Source organism: Tachysurus vachellii, chromosome 12, assembly GCF_030014155.1.
Source record: "Tachysurus vachellii isolate PV-2020 chromosome 12, HZAU_Pvac_v1, whole genome shotgun sequence".
Classification (NCBI taxonomy): domain Eukaryota; kingdom Metazoa; phylum Chordata; class Actinopteri; order Siluriformes; family Bagridae; genus Tachysurus; species Tachysurus vachellii.
In genome coordinates, this window is record NC_083471.1 from 20,341,247 (window position 1) to 20,362,961 (window position 21,715).

The following is a 21,715-nucleotide window of genomic DNA, read 5'->3' on the forward strand; positions in this document are numbered from 1 at the left end:
TCTTTCGAAATAAAATATTTGGTAAAAATTTTTTTGCAGAAGAACAAAATCAACTGATCTGTGAATCTTCCAAAAAATAAATATTAAAAGCAAAATAAAATAAAAATGACATGAAAATGGTTATTCTCAGGATTCCTAATAGTGAATACAGAGCTTTCCTTTAATATTCTACAATAATTAGTTCCAAAGTAATAATTAAAAACAATCATGTTTTATAAATCATTATAAAACAATACAAATACTCCAGCACAACAAATATGCTAATTTTTTCGTAGGAAGTGTAAGTGGTTAAGAAGTCAATATCAGCAGATTCGATCCTCTTTCCCCATAGCTCAGATCATCTTATTCTCTATTTGCTTTTCTCAATCCCTTCTTCTCAGAGCCACATTTCCAAAAACTGACGTGGGCTCACTGGGGTCCCCCGTCTAATCCTGTTACCAGCAGGCCTGGCTGTGCGGGGAGCCTTGCAGCTTAACACGGCGCACATTACCAAATTTACAACCAGCCGCCCGGACATCTGCCCTACTTTTCTGCAGTTCGCGTGCCGAAATATATCGGATAGGAAATAAAAGGAGGGGGCAGATCTTATCTGGTTCAAAGAGCGAGGGGCCATTTCGTTAGAATCGGCAAGCCTCTGCCACCGTTAAAGCTGTCACTTCTCTTCTGGGGCCGAAGCGGCTGAATGAAAGTGTCAGCCTTCGACATGCCGCTTGTTAGTGGGAACTGGAAACGTCCACTGATAACGCTAATGAGGAGGCCTAACACACCTATTGTTCCCTCGATCTCCCCCCACACACCCAAACACAATTCTCCCATTATAGCGTTTCCACACCAGCTACTTAAAGGCAATAAAAGGCCAAAGAGGCTGAGCGGAGGTGATTCGGAGAAAGACAGAGAGACTGACAGAAAGAGAGAGAGGTGGAGGAGTCAAACTTCGGTAATTGTGCTTTAACGCTGGCTCCTTTTCGAAACACTTCATTATTTGTGATGCTATGGTTTAATTCCAATTACCCTGTTAATTAGAAATCTCATGCTCTCTGATCTAGGGTACTTAACACCATTTGCATTTTTTTCGCAACAAGAGTGCTTTCAGTTCATCACGGAGTCAGTTCATTATATTTAATACAGCACGGCATTTAGTATAGTGTTTGTCATGAAATAATACACCCGTAATATATTCTGTTATGTATTTACAAACAGTTATTAGTCTCTGTTGTTAGATCTTTTCCTATTTAGCTGTCTCCCTCTCTTTTTTCGCTTTATTCTGATGTAAATACCTAGTGTGTCATCCAATTTAATCAGTAAATTAATGATAATTAATTTGCATAACAAAGGCTTTAATGGAATAGTGAATGCAATAATTTAGGGAGAAAATCAGGATCTAATTGAGCAGTTTCATTAATTTCCTCGCTGGAAAAAAAATGTGGAATAACATGAAAGACCAAATATTTTTATGAAAAGAATGTGCAAAGCCATACAGCTGATGTAAGGAGACAGCATTTACATAGACTTGTAAATTCGAACCGTATTTACAGCACTGAGACACAGCGTGTGACTCTGCTGATTAAGAGGCTCCTTGCTGAAACTGTCAGGCTTCAGTTCATACTGCTCCAGCTAGTTCATTAGGACTCGAGTTCTCTCACTCGTCTGGGCACAGCACAAACAGTCCAGTATTGTCTATGAGTGCTCATGCCCCGATCCAAGCTCTTACACACTGCCACGGCTAAATCTGGCCATGTGTGTTAAAATCTCAATCTGGCCATGTGTGTCTGAGACCTGAGGGACTCGGCCTGCCAGCCCAGCGACTTAATCTCTTGCTTTTCCTCTCTCGCTGCTACCCTCCTCCGCCAAAATGCTCTTTGCCCATGCCAGTGCTGCTACCCTTGCATCTTCAACACCCATCCACCCCCTCCTAATGGCATTCTTCAAGAGCTGGGCTGCATCTCGCTGCCCGCTCGCAGTCGCTTAATTAAAATGCTCCTGGCACACTGTTTATGTGACCGATGGCTGTTAAATTAAGACACTGTCACAGTGGGCTGCTTTTTTACCCCCGCTCTCTGGAAATCGTGATTCTCGGAATCACGATCACTTTTGTCCGCAGTTAAAATTTCTAGCATTTGAAAAACTGCAACCCGCCTCGTTACAAACGCTGCCATTAGGAGGCTACAAGTCTGTGAGCGCTAATAAGGTGTTTATGCACGGAATGATTTTAATAGGGTTACAGGGGTGACGCTAAAGTGACATTATATGTATACTTTGAACAAATAGACTGGTTGCTGTTTGAACAGAAAAAGAAACGCTGCTCGCGCTTAACGTTTCTCAACAGATGTAGCTGTAAGGGATGCATCACTTTCCTTGAATTTATGAGAACAGGAACTGGAAATAATAACTATATGGAACTAAAACAAAAGCTGAGAGCTTTGAAGAATTAGACAGAGCTGTTTCTGAGAAATGGAGCTTCACTGAAATTTTGATCATATCTTCTGCATAACCAACAGGGAATTAAGAAGCGACGAGTCTTAAAACACACACCCTGAAATAAGCAGTCCTTTCCTCTCAGTTTGTGTGCGGTGACTTTGCCTTTCTGAGACAGATCGCCAGGGTTAATGTATGTTAATGCATCGTGTATAAAGGAGCTTGTTAGCGGCTTTTTGTAGGCTGCTGCTTTGTAAAACAATAGCGAACCGGTCGGATTTTAGGCGGGTAAGAAAGCCAGGCGGCCGTTCAAAAGGCGCTGACGCTTTCCCCTACCTGCTGTCCCCGGCCGCTCTTTTCCGGAAAAACTCAGCGGCAGATGTTACGGTGCTAAGTTGGCTCTGAAGTGCCTCCCTGGCTCCCAGATCTCCCCAACAACACAGTCAAAGTGCATTAGATCTCTTTATTTGTGCCCCGGGCAAGTGCAGCAGTGCAGCTGTGTCCATCTCCCGCTCTACCTTTGGTGTTGAAGCCCCTCAGGCGGTAAAATGGGAGACCAGTAAGTACTTGGACTGCTTATAAGACCTACAGCTGCTGAGAATCCTGCAGTCTGGCTACAGGCACTGTGTGTGTGCTTGTGTGTGTGTGTGTGTGTGTGTGTAGTGGGGGTTGAGTGAGAAACAGGGGAATGGTGGGAGGGACCCCAGGGTCCAGGAGCTGAACAGATGTCTGCGACAACCTGCTTCCTTACACCTGTATGAGTCCTTGTAACCCGGCGATCCAGCACTGAAAAATTCATGACCCCGGAGGGTTCCTGTCGGCCATCAAAGCCCCCGCTCTCTCTCTCTTCAGGCGGGGGACTTCTTGAGCTTTGATAATGCTCGCCTGGGCACAGTGCACCTGATGAAGCGCTTTAAAGTCAGTACGCTCAAACTGTGGCCTCGAAAAGCGTGCCAGGAACCTGTTCAGAGTTTTCCAATGGCTCTGAATGTTCCCCAGAGTTGGGCTTGCTTGGGGTTGTTGAGTTTTTAGGCTTTTGTTTAGAAGAAAGGTCATGAATAGTGGCTCAAACTTTAGCTTTGTGTGGGACTTTTCTTTTTAATCCTGTGCCCACACTCAATTCCTCTCCAGTTATCTCTCATTGTACCTCCACAGTGTTTTCTCATAATGGTTCTTTTTTAATACTTACACGAAGCAGAACAATTGAATTCAAGTACAAGATCTTATCTACTGGCAAAGAAGCCTGAGCAAACCAACAGTGATGAATGTTACACAAATGACGATGTGTTAAGAATCTCAGCACTTGCAAACATTCTGTATATAACGATTATCCAAATAGACTTTTAAAGGAAATCTCACTCAGGAGAGCGTTTGTGTTTTGCACAACGTTGTTGCACTGGTATGTGAAATGCAAGAGGAAGAAAACCCTGCAGCAGTTTACCGTATTTGGGTGTGAATGTCATCCTGCTCTGAGTGTTTGCAGCTGTTCGCGTGATGTGACACAACACACACACACACACACAACTGTATGCAGAAATTTCCCTGTCTTTTAATTTATTTATATACCAGACTGCACATTTATGATCATGTTCCAGGTTTATCAGTGACATGTTGAATTCTGCATGTAGGTTGTCAGTACACATTATTAGGATTCTCTGGCCTACCTTTTCTGTACCACTGGGTCTCATGAGGGAAACTCGGTCATACTGTCTTCGTAGAAGAGCCCATAGTGCATCCAGACGACCCTGTGTTAAAAAAAAAAAAAAAAAAGCTCACTATAAAATATTTAAGCATTTACAGTCCTAAAATATTTCTTCAACAAGATTTATTCATTTCAATAGTTTGATTGTTTACTGTAAACATTACCAATGATAAAATATATCCCAGTGATCACACTACCGAATGGTTCATTGTCCGGTGTTAAGACATGAGAATAATTAACACAGCTGATGCTAATATTGAAGTGTGGTGATAACTGATTAAACTTTATTAAAAGCATTTTTTTAGAGATGGCGTTTAGATTAAATGTGGCGACAACCTGCTTCAACCTGATTAAAAAAGGCATTCCATGAACACAGGAATTATTCAAGAACATCATATCGCTATCAAAAAATCAAAAATGTTAATGTTGTAATGCTGGTGTTGAACATGCAGCTATGCGTCTGCCATGTTGAATAGAAAAACGTACATACGTTTGTGCTGCTTCTTTGATGAGTCAGTTGTTTGTATTTATTCATTTATTTTGAATAAATACAAAAAGGTATAAAATATACTTATATATATATATATAAAAAAGTATAAAATCACAAGTAATAATGGCATCTTGGAATCATAATTCTAATTGTAATAGACTAAATATTAGTACCCAGTAACTTAAGATGTTAACACTACACATTTGTGAACCATGACATAAGATTTGTTAAATAAAATGTCCGATTGAGTATCTTGAAATAAAATGAAATCAGTGTCTCAGACATTTGTGGCTGTATTATGGATTAGAGTTATATATGTATTTGTATATGTTTATGAATTAAAAGGCACGTATGATTGTCTCACCTTGATTGGAGTGTACCATTTCGTTTCAGATTGATGGTAAGCAGGTGCAGGTTTGGGCTTATTGGTCGTCGGCTGTTCCACCTCTTCTGGTATTGAAACCACTGCATTCTTGGCTTTCTCCAGTCTTGCCCCCTCCTCTGTTGAGCCTTTCTCACCCCAACGTACCTGAAACACCCACAGATGTTTAAAGAGTAATTCTGCTCTTCCAAAATAGAATGTTTGATGAATGTTAAACACTTTAATGTCTTTAATGCTTTAATTCATCACAGCTGTCACGGTGGTGAAATCCTCCATCTTGCAAACAGGGTATGAGTTTAAATGAATGGGCCACACAGACGGTTAAGTTAGTACAATATAAAACAGATTTTGAGTATCACCTCTGGATTTCCTGAAGAGTTTCAAGAAAAAAAAAGATAAAACAAAAAAAATGAAAGAAGATCTCTCAATGAAAAAATATCCCCCGTGCCACAGGTCTCCCTAGCTGTTTTACATTTAAAGAAGGAATACAGTTTGATGTTAAGCACAACTCTCCCCAGGTCCACAGAAGTGCTTCAGAAATGGAGATGGGGCTGTCTAGATGAATAAAAGCTTTGTGCATTAAAAGAACAGGAAAAGCGTCGGCGCTCAGGACGCCATAAGTCTGGCGCTCACTCTCTCAGACTCCTGGGAAAAAGTTTCCTAGCTTTTTTTGGAGGGAAATCACAGAGACGCCACCTCTACACGGGGCTATGGAGAAAGACTAGCAGAGCATGGCAAGCACCTCTTAAAATGCCACTTTCCTTTTGAGAAGGAGACAGCGATGTGGAGAGCATTATGGCTGAACAACAGGGACTGACAAGATGGGCGTCTGTGAGATGAATTCATTAAGCTAGCGCAGCGGATCTTAAACCTTTACCATCAACATAAGTTAATAGAATAGGACTTGGCAGAAGTCGAACTTGCAGGAACCTGTCATCTTAAAGGCGTCAGTCAAGGTGTCCTAGATCTAAAAGACTTCTGTTGAAAAGAGGTTCTTTTATATGGATTAAATTATAATAATGCATTTAAAACACATTTGCTCAATATTGATATTTTTTTTTAAATCCTTAAAATCTGGTGATCTAAATAGTTTTGCAGTCTATAACAGAAGGCCAGAATAGTCAGAATTTGTGCCACAAAGAGCCAAAGAGTTTTGCATGCATTGTTTATACATATATTATGCATCTTGAAACTAATGTACTATATGATGGCTAAAGGTTTGTGTCTATTTTTAAGCATAATTCAGTCATATTCTCCAGGAATACTTGCCGTTTTGTATGAGGCTAAACACACAATTTAGGCACTGTGCACAGAGAAGCATGCAAAGTGAGCTTCTTTCCCTCATGCATATGTATTTGAGAAAAGTCGCTCAAAATGCGGGAAGTTGGTGCAAAAAAAGTGCGAGAAGAAATTGGAAGTGAAACTGATTACTTATTCAGTTCAGTGTTGTATGTTGATAGTGATGGGCAGATTTGTGTACAGTTTTTGTCTACCTCCAGAACCTGGTGTAATGTTCTAGCATGTGTATTGCTCTGAGAAATATAAGCAATGTTGCCAGATGTATGCTTTACTCTCAGAACTGGGATTTTTCTAATTAAGATTTTTTTAATTTCCTTTTCTTCTTCTTCTTTTTTTTTTTTTTTTTTACCTCCATGCGTTTGATACCCCCGGCTCCTCTTCCTCCATAATACGAAGCATCCACAGTTGGCCATTTCTTCTTTGCAAGTGGACTCTCCTCTGGTTGCTTGAGAAAGAGCGCATAAACATTGCATATTATGAAATAGCATGAATGCATATTTCCTAACAAATCATACATGGTCCATAATTAACACACAATTAACATGAATTCATAAATAAATCAATATAAATCCAGAAAAAAATATTATTTATTGTACTAACAGGTGGTGGAGGAGGAGGTCTTTGAGGAGGTGGGTCTTTAATAACCTGGCATGAAACAAACAACAGTTTAATTATTTTCAAATAGCAGACACAGCCAGAAATAATGAAATAAAACATCAGGGCTAATGAACATGTTCAGTATGCAGAAACATTGTTCTTAGGCCCTCGCACAGACTCAGAGGAGCAGATTTACAATTGAACAACTGGAGCCTAGCACCTCCTTGTACATTTGATTACAGGGCTGTGCTTGTAAACCAACACAGCGGGCCCCTGGTGCAAAATAAAGAAAAGCTCAAAATCAACTTGTTGACAGGGGAGTCTTTGGGGTGAGCATGGCAGCCCATTTATCTTTTAATTAATTGGATGAGGTTCAGCGCTCCCCAGCAATCCCCCAATCATAAAGTCCTAAGGAGTTAATTAGCTCCAATGATATGCAGAAGGGAGGCTCAGGCTGCACTCCAGACCCTGTCTGTTAGAAGAGTGCCTTGTCCCCTGTGAAAGGAAGAAGCACGTGCACACACGCTTACACACACATCCTGTCAGAATGAACAGGAAATGGTCTTTCTACAGCACTGTTTGTGACATTATATCTGTCACGGTTAAATCGGGTCAAGGAAAAGAAACGTTTTCGTATTTGATGACTCTATGAATGCATTAAAGTGCTTTCAAAAGGTTAATTTCTTTTATGACTGAAACTTGCAGTACATATTGGACTCCTGACAGATATGTTCTTAGCATCTTCCAGCTCTTTACTCTGCACATGCCCTCTAAAGAGAGAGTCAGTCCTTATTCATGAAAGATGGCTAGGCCACCACATTGAGGTTACGCATTTAGGAAATTAGTTTTCAGGAAAAAAAAAAACCTTCACTTATTATTACAAATCATAGGTCAAGCAGCTGTTTCATTCCCATTAAAGCCCACTGATACCATTACACCAATGTTGTCATTATATTAATGGAAAATGATCAATTAGACTTAATTAATTACACTCTGACTGTTGGCAAACCCGGGAACATGCACCGGTGGGGGCTCTGCATAGCAATAATTAACATATTTTAGGGTGAACCTTTGGCTGAAGGATTAACTCTTTTATTGAGCAATTAAGCAAGAGATTTTTATTTCTGTAACATATTGTGGGATAAATAAGGCATTATACAAATCACACCCTGGGCTGTTAGGTTTTCAAATACCTGATGGACAGATGTGCAACAGACAAAAACCCTCGGAAAAGCAGCGTTGTAATTAAATTTCAAAATCACTAAATACTTAGCCATCTGACTCTAGACCGAGTGGCTACAAGCCACTACTGCGAAATCAACCAATCAGGTGTCATGCAGGCAGCAATCCCATATGGCTTTGGGATAATTGTCCAATTGAAGTTTATAATCTGTTGGTTTCTCTTCTTTACACATCATGCTTTTTCAAGCTGTTTCCTGGCTTCAACTTATCGCAGATGTGGCAGCTAGCACATTTCCAAAAAGAAATGAGGCATTAACGCAAACTTAACCTATATGTAAGAAAATACTAATGTAATTTTATAGGAATGCTTGGTAAAATGGACATTTCTAAATGATGTAATGCTGTTTACATGTCAACAGGAAAAACTTCCCGTGTTTTTTTTCATGTATAGACTTAATTCTTTCACACTACAAATGTTAGAACATTATTTGGCCTTGCATATGCCTTTAAGTCCAAAAATCAAGGCTAACTCACTACACCCACTCTCAAACTGACCTCCAATCTGGCAGCCTTGAATATCCCACGAAAAATGGGAAAAGGAAGGAGGGCGGGGGAGGATGGCTTGATGCTTCTGAACATATCTGACTGCTGAAAATCTGGCAGGGCTGAGTTTAAATATTAACAAAGCACACATGGCCCTTCTCTTCTGCCGGAGGTCCCTGATGGAGGGAGCAGCAGCTCCTCGACTAAGACAAGCAGAGCCTGGTCCAGACATGCTGCAGGGGGTTTACATTTTAATGCCTTTGTTGGTTTTCCAAAATATGCTTCCATCTCATTCTGGATGAGCTCCCACCAGGTTCTCAAAGAGAGGTGGCGCATATCATTTTGAGCTGCTGCTGTGACGCTCGATTGCTATAGTTCCACAGTGTGCCATCTGTATAGTTCCCTGGTTAAGCCTCTGAAGTGTTGCTTATTTCCTTCTTTGAGGTTTGATTTTTTTTTCCCCACCCACGCCATTACATTATTTTTTTTTTTCTTTTGATAGCATTTTTGTATATAATGCCATTAACAGACTACAACACAACTGAATTTCTCAACTGGTGAAAAATAAAGGTGTTGATTAGTTTCCTAGAACAGCATGGCTCTGGTAGTAGTGCTGGCTTTATGGCAAATCGTAGGTTATTAGTGAAAAGTAATTGAGAGGGACTTGAATGCCTGACACTCCACATAATGTGAGCATCTACCATGTGAAAGTGTGCAATTTTGTGGTCTCTACAACAAGATGCTTTTTTATTGTTTTATACGTGCAAGCATGTACATTAATGTGCTTAATGCTGTGTTATAAGAGGAATAAAACTACTGAACACACCATGATTAGCGCTGACTTAACCAATAAATTATACCAAAGGGTGTATAATTTGTTCACTGAACAACTGCCACAAACGGTTCTTTTTGTTTCCTGCCACAAGAAACGAGCCTAAGCTCCGCCTTATGAAACATTGACATATAAGAGATATACAGGATGTGGGCAGGTTCCTCCTATTGTTGCAGTGTAGCTGTGGCAATTTTTTTACCACACAAAAACCGAAGATGCGGGTGCAGGCTGTGAGCTGTAGCCGCAAGTGGGCTAGGTTCACCAACCAAGTAATCTTGAGATGATCTTGTGTGATGAACATACAAGATAGCTACATTGATTTTAAAGCAAATTAAGAAGTGAGAAAAATCCACTGCTGTGTTCTTACTTCATAGAATGAAAAAAATAGAATGATGATCTGATCAGAATATTAAACGAGAGAAGGCTAACAGGAGGCCACATGGTAAATGAGAGGAGATAATAATTAAAAATACTCCACTGGGAAAATCACTGCACAAAGCTTTATCAGGAGGAGGATTCTTAGTGGTCAGAAGTATGATGTTCATGTGATATTGTTACACTCACCACAGTGCAGCACAGAGGCCAGAACCACCACATGAGAGCCAGAGCAACAAGGAGCAACAGCACAAGGAATATAATTGCCACGATGGTCCCGTCCGACTGATAAAAGAATAAAATAATTTTAGTGGCATCTATACAGTATATTTTATATTTGGACTCTCTAAATTTTTATTTATCTATTCACTGCTATTCATTCACCTCAGTGTTCTTACATTAGTGCAGTAAGTATCATAACAATGCATTTTCCATTTGTTTTTAACAATGCAAAATCTCTCTCGCTTTCTCATTCTCTCTCACACACTCGCTCTCATTCTCTAACATCCTTCAAAATAAAACTTACACAAGTCGTAGCAGTGATGATGAAAGGACTAGTAACAAACGACTTGCCCCCATTCAAGCTGATAAGGACTTCCATTTGTCTAAAGAAATGCAAAACAAGAGTTAAGGTCCTCCAAATGACTTCATACTTTTATTTTCCATTAAAACAAAGAATTTATATGACAAAAAAGTAGCTAAGACATAATTTACAACATATAGAAAAACAAATCTTACTATTACAAGCTAAGATGTTCATACTTTGTATACTTTGTCAGTAATGTTATCCTTTTCAACTTTTTGTTGTTCAATCTCACAGATTTTTTTTCAAAAAGACAAAAAAAAGGATTTATTTTGTGAAAAATAAGAAGCTGGATGGTGCATGTAATTAGTACCTAATGATAAACGGCACTGTATTTTCTATACGTCTTTTATGCAAGAGAAAATTAAAAATTCAAGCCAAAACCTTCTTGTTCTGTACAATAGGTTTCAATCCGTGTCAAAAATATCACAGAGTTTGCTATAATATATTATAATCCATCAATAATATGATAATAGAATATAAATTAGATTCTGTACTTGATGTATTTCAACTCGTTTGAACTTTTTTTTTATGGCATGGTAATCCATAAATCCAAAACATTTACTCCAAAATTTGGTTTAATGCAGCATTCAAACATTTTTGAATTGTCTGCCTTTATTATGGCTGTAAATTGCTTCGGTGGCTTGCAAGAATCCTTAAAAAGGTTCATGCATGTTAACTAGATGCGTTTACTGAATGGAACAGAGGAGAGGCTAATTTAGCTGACATACTCGATACGCGCAAATTTTAGGCAGATTGTTAATCAAGCTGGATATGTGGACACTGAAAGAGAGAGTAGCTCCAAATGTCTCCAATCAAATCCATGGAGACAGAATCTTCTGGCAAATATCTTTCTCAGATGTTCAATCATCCATCTTTTCTCAGGACCTATGTTTTAGGAAGTTTCTAATATGTGCCCTTGAGAGATGATATACCTTGTTGCAGAAATATCCCTCTATCAAGTCATACGTGTTGTAGGAAACCAGGCTGGCACTACTCCAGTTCATAACCAGGTATCAGGTCCTTGGTCTAATCTTTTCTGCACCACCACTGTGTGCTTTTATCCGAAATTGGGATTGTTTTACATGGTTATAGGTAGGAAAAATTCAAGACAGTAAAAATGGGGGATTTTTTGGCTAGATTAAGAACATAAAGATTATGAAATAGATCATGGCTGTAATGCAAAAACTGAGAACCGAAAATATGTGCACACCATGGTGCACTTCTTTCCCACTTAAAAAAAAAGAAAACTAAAAAAAAAAAAAAACTAAGACTAAGCAAAACACAAAAAACATGAGTATCTCTCTGGGCTGATTTCAGGTCTTTGTGTAGATTTTAAGATGCTGGAAACATTGCTGAGACCTGGCAACCCTAACTGTAGCACTGCTGCCAAACTCACTGCCAGTTTCTCATCCTCTCATTCCTGTACTACAAGGACCTTCAGAATCGCATGAGTCCCTAGTTATAAAGTGCTTTATCAACAGTCTGGCATAGGATGTTTGAGTTCAAGATACATTTCAATTGAACATATTTCACTATATGAGATATTCAAAACTATTTTGTTTTTTGTAAACAAAATTGTAAACAATTTTTTTTATTTTAAATTTTAGTGTTATAAGGGAGAGGCCGGGCTAACAACGCTCACACAGAGAGAGAGAGAGAGAAAGAGAGAGAGAGGGGGAGAGAGAGAGAGAGAGAGAGAGAGAGAGAGAGAGAGAGAGAGAGAGAGAGAGAGAGAAAAGGTAGACTGGGACTGCCTCTACACTTGAAGATGCAGGTGGTATGTGAATACACTTGTCAGGGCATAGTGAATTATTTAAATTGGAGCATAGAAAAGGGAATCACTGCATCTGTCGCACATCCTTTTAAAGCCCTCTGCCAGATGTGTTTACTCGCCGCCCATAGCTGCTAACTACTTAATGGGGTTATAGTTGCGTGCCAAGAGTTAATTAAGCAAACCCTTTAAATAGTGCTCACATACAGAGGTTTCAGTGTTATAACATGCTACATTATAGGTACAAGTTTCCGCATAAGCTCAGTTCCACATTAACATCTTGGGACTCCTAGTCATCGTCAGCTCGTATAACGGCAGAAAAAATAATATTTCATTAGCAATACTTAATGCATTAACAGTGTTAGGAATCTTGAATGTATTGTGCATTCAGGATTCCAGACAAACATGTCATTTGCTGAAAAGATGTCCACATGGCAAACAATACATAGTGCAGCTTATTAACTAATACTCCAACTACACTCAGTTTAGTCATTTCAACCATCCTCTTTCAAATACTCACTGTCCAGCATACTGAAGCATTGGTGCAGGACACAGCACATAGTCATCTTGCACTGTGGTTGCTTTCTCAGCTGAAAAAAAAGGAAATAAAACGTATTAACTGCTGGTGCTATATTAGACCAAACTAGCTGCATAATAATGTCAGTCCCATATGTATAACATTACAAAATTTGACAGTGACAATGAGTTCAGTAGAACTACTGACGTAATCAGAGCAGGCCAGGAACCAGTGCCAGGATTTGTCAGTTCTGTCAGGATGTGTGGGACTATACTGAAAATGTCATTTTTAAAACAGAATTAATTGTGTTACTTGAAGCTTCTAACATCAAATGTGCACAGGACTGAGACAGATTCATTCAATATATATGAGAAATTGCTCCTGTAAATGGCCACGACATGACGTTTTAGTATCCCATAATTCCATATATATATTTTTTCTTCTTAGCTGCAAGTTAAACATGTAGTTTTAACAACAAGAAACAAATGACACTATTTTTCCAATTGACTCTCAAATTTTAATTTGGCTATAGCAGCGTCTTTCATAGTGGTGTAACACATGTAGATTCTGTCTCTATAGCACATAGTAGAGCTAATAGTAGAGCAATTTATTAGCATAAACAAATGACAGAAGGGATTTTCTATAATCAGAAGGTTGCAGGTATGTGTTTAAAAAAGAACACCAGAACAACACACACAAGATGTCACTTAGAGAGAAAATAAAGATAGACTAGCTAGACTCAAATCTGTTTATATCTCACACTATACTACTTCCTAATTCTTTATTAGGAAGTACTGTATATGACCCTGACTATGGACTGGACTATGACCACTTGTCTCCCTTAGTCTGTAATAACTTGCTGGGACTGCAAAACACACTGGAGCGTCCATTCGCTTGGTGGGCTTGCTAAAAAGGTTACGATATAAACAATTTGTTCATATAAGAAATTAAGTAATTTCACTAAGTATGTTATAGATTAGGGTATCAGAGTTGGTTATAACTTATTGTCCCAACTCATGCATGAGTCTCTTACAAAATCCAGTATGTTTACCATATGATAGTCTCTCTGAATGAGAATGCATCATGTTGGACTAAATAACTTTTAATGATGAGTTAACGCAGATGATTGGGATTGTCTATACTCACTGTAGGTTTGACTATCCACCAGGAAGCTGCAAAGGACTCCATCTTGGACTCGTCCCTGCATAAATCCATTCCCCTTGAGGACCATGTTAAAAGACTCTGTGGTATGTTAACCAGATGAAGATATAATGAGATGCACACCTAAGAGCTGACCTCACAAAAGAATCATGCACGCACACATAAACACACATGGTCATTGGTAGTAACAGGAAGACTCGAGATACTTACGATTCACACAGACACTGGACGGCTCAAGTGTTAAGATCTCAGTGCATGACTGCTTTAAGATCTGCAAGGCAAAAACACCATCTTTCACCATCTGTCTAAATAAGTACATGCTCTCAATTTCTTCTGCACTGTTTTTTTTCTCACCACTGCACATCTGATAGGGCTTTGGCATTGCTCATGCTAAGCTCTATATGGATCAATGAGATGACTGTCATATACGCTGCAGCAAAGAAAGAACTATGTCGGCTGTTACGGAAAATTGATATGCCCCCAATGGCCGCCTTCGGCTCTATTAGAGACTCCAGGCTGACATTACCATATAAAAAGGCCCATGTGATCCTACAGTCACCTCTCCTATCATCCATATAAATCAACGGAGGACAAACTATGCAAATCCCCGTACACGACCGGCAAAGAGACAATATTAACCAAAATATATGGTGTTTGGAACGAGCGGTGCTGGAGATGGGGCTTCAGTCTGAAGTGCTGGGAGAGTATAAAAAGAGCTGATTAAATATGACATATGATAAACAATCCCATCATTAGAGCAGGGAAGTAAACATCATCTATTCTTGACGCCGGATCCTAAAGATACCGCAGTTACTCTATTATCAAGTCTCCAGTGCGGTATCAAAGAGGTTGTGGAGTTTATTTCTCCAGTTTGACATGTATACAAGTTTAGATGTTGATGAAAGTATTAAGCTGTTCTTGCTGCCTGAGGAAAGGCCTGAAAACAAGATGACGTCTGGAATGGAAGCGCTTCTAAATAGGCATAGATAGGTATGATGGGCTGTTATTTTAGGTGGGGTCATATTTACTGCTTGTAATAAAAATGCAGTGCTCACTAAAAGAGTTCTCTCACTGTTAAAATAGGAACAGATGATGCCTATATATAAAACAAGCTGTGTCTGCAAAAGCAAAGTAACATCTATAGCCAATTACACCAAATGATGCACTGAGGAGTTTCACATTTACTACTACACTTATACACTAAAACACTTCCTTCCATATAACTTTCATAATGCAAAAGGAGATGTACTGCTCAACTTGGTAATGGAATATAAATATTAGTACCCTAGCAACATTGTTTAAATTCATGAGTGGAGCAAAATTTTAAACTAGATCAACTTTTTGCAGAAATCACAGCTGAATCTACTGTAGGCTCTCGAAGCAAAGCTGCACAGATGATCTCAAATCCTAGAAATCTGAGCACAGAGCATCATGAGGCCAACTATCCCAACCTCCAGGATTACTAATCACTGGAGAATGCCTGTTTTATAAGGCTCATACCTCGCTCTTGCCAAATTGGCTTAGCTAGTAGTTGACTGGACATGATGGAAATATTCTGTATTGCATTTTAACAAAATATTCAATAAATTATGATAAAGCAAACACTGTCTTGTAAATTATAGTGACAAAATAATTTTTTTAGTTAGATATGTTGTGCATTAGAGCACACAATCTGCCTCATTCATACATCATTATATTACTGTAGTGGAATAATGTAGTACCCTTGTGCCAGAGTTTGGTTTATCTGTAAATCTCTTAAAATAAAGCAGCAGAGCACATCTGATAAAAGTACAGTGCTTTACATGAAACTGGAACTGAAATGGACTTCTTCGAACAAAAATAGATAATATATATATATATATATACATAAATAAATAAATATATATATATATATATATATATATATATATATATATATATTATAATATATATATATACATAAATAAATAAATATATAGGGGGCACGGTGGCTTAGTGGTTAGCACATTCGCCTCACACCTCCAGGGTTTGGGGTTCGATTCCCACCTCCGCCTTGTGTGTGTGGAGTTTGCATGTTCTCCCCGTGCCTCGGGGGTTTCCTCCGGGTACTCCGGTTTCCTCCCCGGGTCCAAAGACATGCATGGTAGGTTGATTGGCATCTCTGGAAAATTGTCCGTAGTGTGTGATTGTGTGAGTGAATGAGAGAGTGTATGTGCCCTGCGATGGGTTGGCACTCCGTCCAGGTTGTATCCTGCCTTGATGCCCGATGACGCCTGAGATAGGCACAGGCTCCACGTGACCCGAGGTAGTTCGGATAAGTATAGGGAAGTATAGGGAAATCAGTATAGTTGCAATCAAATGTACTTCTGCTTTCAAAAAGCCAAAAAGCATCATTACTAACCATTGTGTCACAAATGGTTTGTAATTCTAACTTGTAACCCACTGGGGCACAATCACACACACAATAACATAACCATTCACACACGGACAATTTATAAAAGCCAGTCAGCCTAAAATGCATGTCTTTGGCTGTGGGAGGAATCTGAAGTACGCAGACATGTATAAGATGTATAAAGTAACTTACCGAATTTACAATTCCTTTGAGAGCCTTAAAGCCCTCATTGACTGGGAAGACTTGATTAGGACTATCAGCCACCATAGCCAGCTGCAGGCACAAACATAGGGAAAAAAAACAGTAACATTGGTCATGGCTAAGCATTCCACTTCAACCACTCCAATATCTGTCTTTTCACACAGGAAGAAAGATCAGTGGTTGTATAAGCAACTAAACAAAAGTTGATACTCAGCAAAATAACCAAATTCAAATGTGCATGACCAAAGAAGTGTTTGTTAAAAATATTACCACAAAATCCTCCTCTAAAGTTTTCAAAAGCATCATGCACAAACGGAATGTCTTTGAGCACAACGTTGTGGGTTAGTTTTCATCAATTGTTTACAGCAGGGCCACAGTTTGCAGAAGAGAACATTTCGTATAAATCAGAATGGGTGTGTTTCAGACTAACAATAAAACAAACAAAGCTTTATTTACCTGATCTTTGTCAAAATCCTTAACACCCACACAATATACACGAGCTCCATACTCCCTTGCTTTATCTGCCTGCAAGAAGACACAAGGGAAAATGGTGTCACATTCTACTGTATCACCAAACTCATTGTCACAGCAATATAAATGACCTGAAATTACCTGTTTTACAGTAAGATCATGGACATATACAGCAAGCTTCCCATCTGTCAATGCAACTATGATGCTTGAAGACTTTTTGGTTTGTTCTTTTATCTGCTCAGCCGCCTAAAGATGACGAGACATATAAATGTGCAAAATAATACAAAGTAAGTAGACAAGTTTAAGATCCAAGTGTGCTAACACTTATCTGGAATGTGAACAGTATTGTTAGAGCATGATGTGTCATGCTTTCCAGTAAAATAAACTTCACCACAGTTCTCAGTTCTGCAAATACGTTACTTTACATTATATTGGATACAGTTTTCGATGTGTGATGTGGAATATATTTTCAGTCTAATATTTTCAACATCCACATAGATATTGATAATATTAGAAGGTACATATTCTCGTTTACCTTTTTAATTCCTTCATGCATGTATGTATCTCCTGCTGGTATAACTTTACTCAGTGCATTTAGGCCTTTCTCTATCTGTGCCCTGGAATGTATAAATATTTAAATCCAATGTTTAGTTGCATAGAATTTGTAGAGGAAATGCTGAATTTTAAAATAATAATAATAATAATAATAATAATAATAATAATAATAATATACAAAAATAATACAAATAAATGTTAAATTATATCATAAGAAATGCTGAATAAATAAATTAATGAATTAATAAATGCTTTTTGATAATCATATTGGTATCTACAATAAACAAGTGACATTTTAGAACAGTTGTAGCTCATTGTGCTTTTTTTTATGGCTGGAAAACAAAGAACATAAAACCCTCTGCAGTCTGTAGAGCATTACAGAGTAATATTTCAAGCACATCTGTACCTGTCTCCAGTGAGAGGCAAAATGACTTCTGCGCTTGATGAGAAAACAATGAACGAAACCTTCATATTGGGGCTGAAATGCGAAATAAACATAATTAACACGTAATACTCAATTTAAGCATAATTCAACTTGATGCTCAAAGCAAAATGAGCTGAACATATACTGTAATCTCTGTTATATGTAATAGTAAAATTGCATAATAGCAAAATGATGTCAAGCACATTAAATTTTATAGTGTAAAATTAGGTTGTAGTAATAATCATATATCGCTCCACTTCCAAGTGAACCAAACAGAACTTAATGGCTAAAAGAGTTTAGAAGAGATATATTCTGATACGCTGCCTAACATTTAGTCAATTAGATAATTATATAATTATTTAAGTAGTGTGTCTAAATATGTCGGCCTTCAGTCCTCTGTCACGACAACACACGAGCACAGCTTAAAATCCGGTGAGTCTCAACAGAGTGCTATGAATAAGATGCCAGTATGACCATCTAATAAAAGGATGTGACATAGTTGTAAAAATCCCCTCAGGAGGAAGTAAGTGATTAATCAGAAACATGTTGAGTGACTCACCCTGCACTCAGCACATCCAAAACACACAACTGCTGTGTGTTGATTTTTTTTTTGCATATATATATATATATATATATATATATATATATATATATATATATATATATATATATGTATATATATATATGGCAGCTCATAAATAAAGCCCATAACTTCATGTTGCATCATTACAGTGTATTATATGTCCCTTAAATCATTTTTATATGCAACGTCTTTCTCTACATAAGAACTAGACAAGAATAAACAGTAACATTCTGCATACAAACTACTGATTATTGCCCTAGCTCATAAAGCAGTTGGGCTTTCTCTCAACCTTCTGTCACTAAAGCTAATACAGAACTGAAACATGTTGGGTTTCAGACCTCACAGCTAGTCAGGTCTCAGGACTCATGAGCATAAGGAGAGGTGCCGCTTTTTCGCACTTCGCTGACACATTCAACCTGCAATCATCCCCCACATGAGATTATTCATGAAAACATAGCCAATATGCTCAACTAGGCAACCCCGACTTACAAAAAACATCAATCATCATTTTCAATATTTTAGTGTGTGATTAAGTCACAGACACTTGAGGAGAGCTGGTGAGTGTATTGTTAAGTTGAGCAAGTTGAAGGTTGCGTCATTGAGTTCAGACTTCAAATGCGCTCTCACAGCTGAATTGTTGAGACTTCTGTCGTACAATACTGAGGCGACTAGGGGACTAGGGATCTCCTAGCAAATCCTCTTTGGACTAATGATTTAATTAACGTTTGATACAGCTGGTCTATCTAACAGTGAACAAAGAAACAACGAGAGAGTGAAAGAGAGCGAGACAGCAGGAACAGGAAAAGGGCCAGCAGATTCCACATGGTGCAACAGAAGAGTGTCAAAGTCAAGCGCAGACTGTGCTGGTCTACTCTCGCCGCGCCATTCCTTAAAGTACATTCTCTGCCTCTCCTCCCGTTATGTGTGAGGGATAAGTGTGGCGTTGGAAGGTTTTGGTGCAAATGGCCATTCTCGCAGCCCAGAAGACTGAGCCTCCCTGCCACCCACTCCCACCTGCTCCCTTTGCTATTTTCTCAAGCAGACTGCTTTCTTCTGGCTAGGTCGCTACCGTCTGTACTGGCACATACATTGAGTCAACGTTACGTAAGTTCAACATTCATCAGGCCTTTTATTTATTTTTTTGTTTATTTCATATCTCAAACCCCCCTCCCCCTTTCAGAATCCTTTCCAAGCCGGATGTGTGGTTAGCTGCACTATAATTAATTAGTCTTGCATTTGCTTTCAAGTTTTCTTATAAATAAATAAATAAATAAATAAATAAATAAATAAATAAATAAAAGACTTCATACCTTACAAATCGATCTACAAGATTTTTCACAAACTCATAGATCTGGATCCAATCAGTCGAGACACTTCCCGACCTGTAATAAAGAAGATAAAACACAAGTCAAAGGGGGTCATAGATATATATTTTTAAGTAAGGTGTCAGGCCATCACAAGCCACCAGAATTACCAGCTTAAATTCATCTTGTCAAATATTCTGCAAATAACTAGAACTGGATAAACACCAGGAAGTGTAAGCTGTCTGTATATTTAAGCAAAACGGAAATGGAAAAACAGTTTTTTGATGTGGTTGTTTATGTGAAATTCACCTCTGGATCATTGTGTCTCTTAAGCAAAAACTATTGTTATTTAAGGACTGGTTAACATTCGGGTAGAAACGTAAAACCAGTGCAAGTTTAACGTGGGATACGTGAGGCCTGTATCACCATTAACCATAATGCAGAAGTATTACTGTTAATCGATGAGTCTAAACAAAACCTGAGGATGTTATTAGTATAATGGAGAAGCTCTCTAGAGAGTTCTAGAGAGATATTTATAAACATGTGAACAATATTTGTCTTCACTTCATGAGTAGACTGAATCTTTGCCTTCATCTTGTAATTTCCCTGATGTCAGGGTGGTGACCAGCCAACGTTTGTTACAAGATAAGGAAATAAAGATAATCATGGACCTAAACAAACAAGAGCATAAAGAATTCCTCACAACCGTATCTGGTCAAAGGAGTTTCTGTAGACTGAAATGCAAGGATTTTTGTATCATTTTTAAGCCCTTGGATTTTCTACTACTAACTTTCATATAACTTGGCAAAAATCCAAACAAGTTAACACACAGCAGCTTTGTACACTTGGTTAAAACGACTACAAAACTTTTTATCACTCAATCATAAACAATTATGCAACAGCGGCCTTTAGGGAGCGATTTATAGAAAGATGAAAAGCTGCTACATGTGCAAACTGTAGAATCTGGTTAAACCTTATAGTTATTGCCTTTAGCTGTGTTTACAACTGAGCTAAAGGCCTTAAAGAGGCAAAAGATTTGCTACAACTGGAATAGTATTAAAGAATTTGACCCCTTTTTTAGGCTGCTCATAACCTTTCATAAAGTCAGGATAATACAGATAGTTTTCTGTTTTATTTCTCTTGGAAAAAAGACAACAACAACTCTCTTTTGAATATTTTGGCAAACATCACAGTATTTCATGATGCAACACTTGTAGCCTAAGGCAATGGATTTCAAAGTGGAGTCCATGAAGTGTAACTAGGAAGTCTGCAAGTTCATGGGGTTTTTGTGTTCGTTTGTTTTGGTGCTGGACATCACCACTCACTGTTATCAAATTATATTCATATTCATTATATTTATTATTGATAATTATTAGAATTCTTCCAGCCTATTGGACTGGTCACTTAAATCAAAGAGAATTAAATAAAAATCTCATGAACAGCAAAACAAATCAGACTATAATGACTATAAAAATCAGCCTCAGTTATATCAGTTTGGGCCTATGTTAGATTCTTTTCACACATTAAATCTCTACTGTGTCGAATTAGAATTTAGTTAACAATTAACAATTAAAAAGGTCCTTAGATACAAGGAGCTAGAGATCCACTGACAAAAGGCATAACATCACAGTTTATGACCTTGTATCAGTGGAAAATCTCAGCTGTATCCTGTGAATTTGTCCTAAGATCTGCTCCTGTAATCATAAAGACTGTCCTGTGCACATCCTGGGATTCTTATGAACATCCTACAGTTTGACATTACATTATACAATTGAGGAAGAGTCATCTATAATCATACTATCCGGTTTCATGCAGAAGAGGACCGGTTCCTCTTTACAATTACTGTAATAATTTTAAATAACAACTGTTATCATTGAACATGTGTAGCGATTGTGTTTGATTCATAATGTGTGTTTGTTTATTTATTTATTTGTTGTTTATTATTTGATGTTGG

General features: G+C 38.2%; 1 protein-coding gene across 1 annotated transcript in view; it reads right to left on the reverse strand.

Moving 5' to 3' along the window:
- The window catches only part of antxr2a (ANTXR cell adhesion molecule 2a), a 41,738-nt gene that overhangs the window by 18,868 nt on the left and 1,155 nt on the right, over positions 1-21,715 (reverse strand). Inside the window, exons 2-16 of the mRNA XM_060883090.1 lie at positions 19,768-19,839; positions 17,857-17,928; positions 17,431-17,512; positions 17,037-17,141; positions 16,881-16,949; positions 16,416-16,496; positions 14,063-14,123; positions 13,838-13,933; positions 12,695-12,764; positions 10,344-10,422; positions 10,007-10,102; positions 6,889-6,933; positions 6,638-6,733; positions 4,972-5,136; positions 4,080-4,160 (exon numbers count right to left, since the gene is read on the reverse strand). Of these exons, the coding sequence (XP_060739073.1) occupies positions 4,080-4,160; positions 4,972-5,136; positions 6,638-6,733; positions 6,889-6,933; positions 10,007-10,102; positions 10,344-10,422; positions 12,695-12,764; positions 13,838-13,933; positions 14,063-14,123; positions 16,416-16,496; positions 16,881-16,949; positions 17,037-17,141; positions 17,431-17,512; positions 17,857-17,928; positions 19,768-19,839 (1,270 nt within the window). The remainder of the gene's footprint in view (positions 1-4,079; positions 4,161-4,971; positions 5,137-6,637; positions 6,734-6,888; positions 6,934-10,006; positions 10,103-10,343; positions 10,423-12,694; positions 12,765-13,837; positions 13,934-14,062; positions 14,124-16,415; positions 16,497-16,880; positions 16,950-17,036; positions 17,142-17,430; positions 17,513-17,856; positions 17,929-19,767; positions 19,840-21,715) is intronic.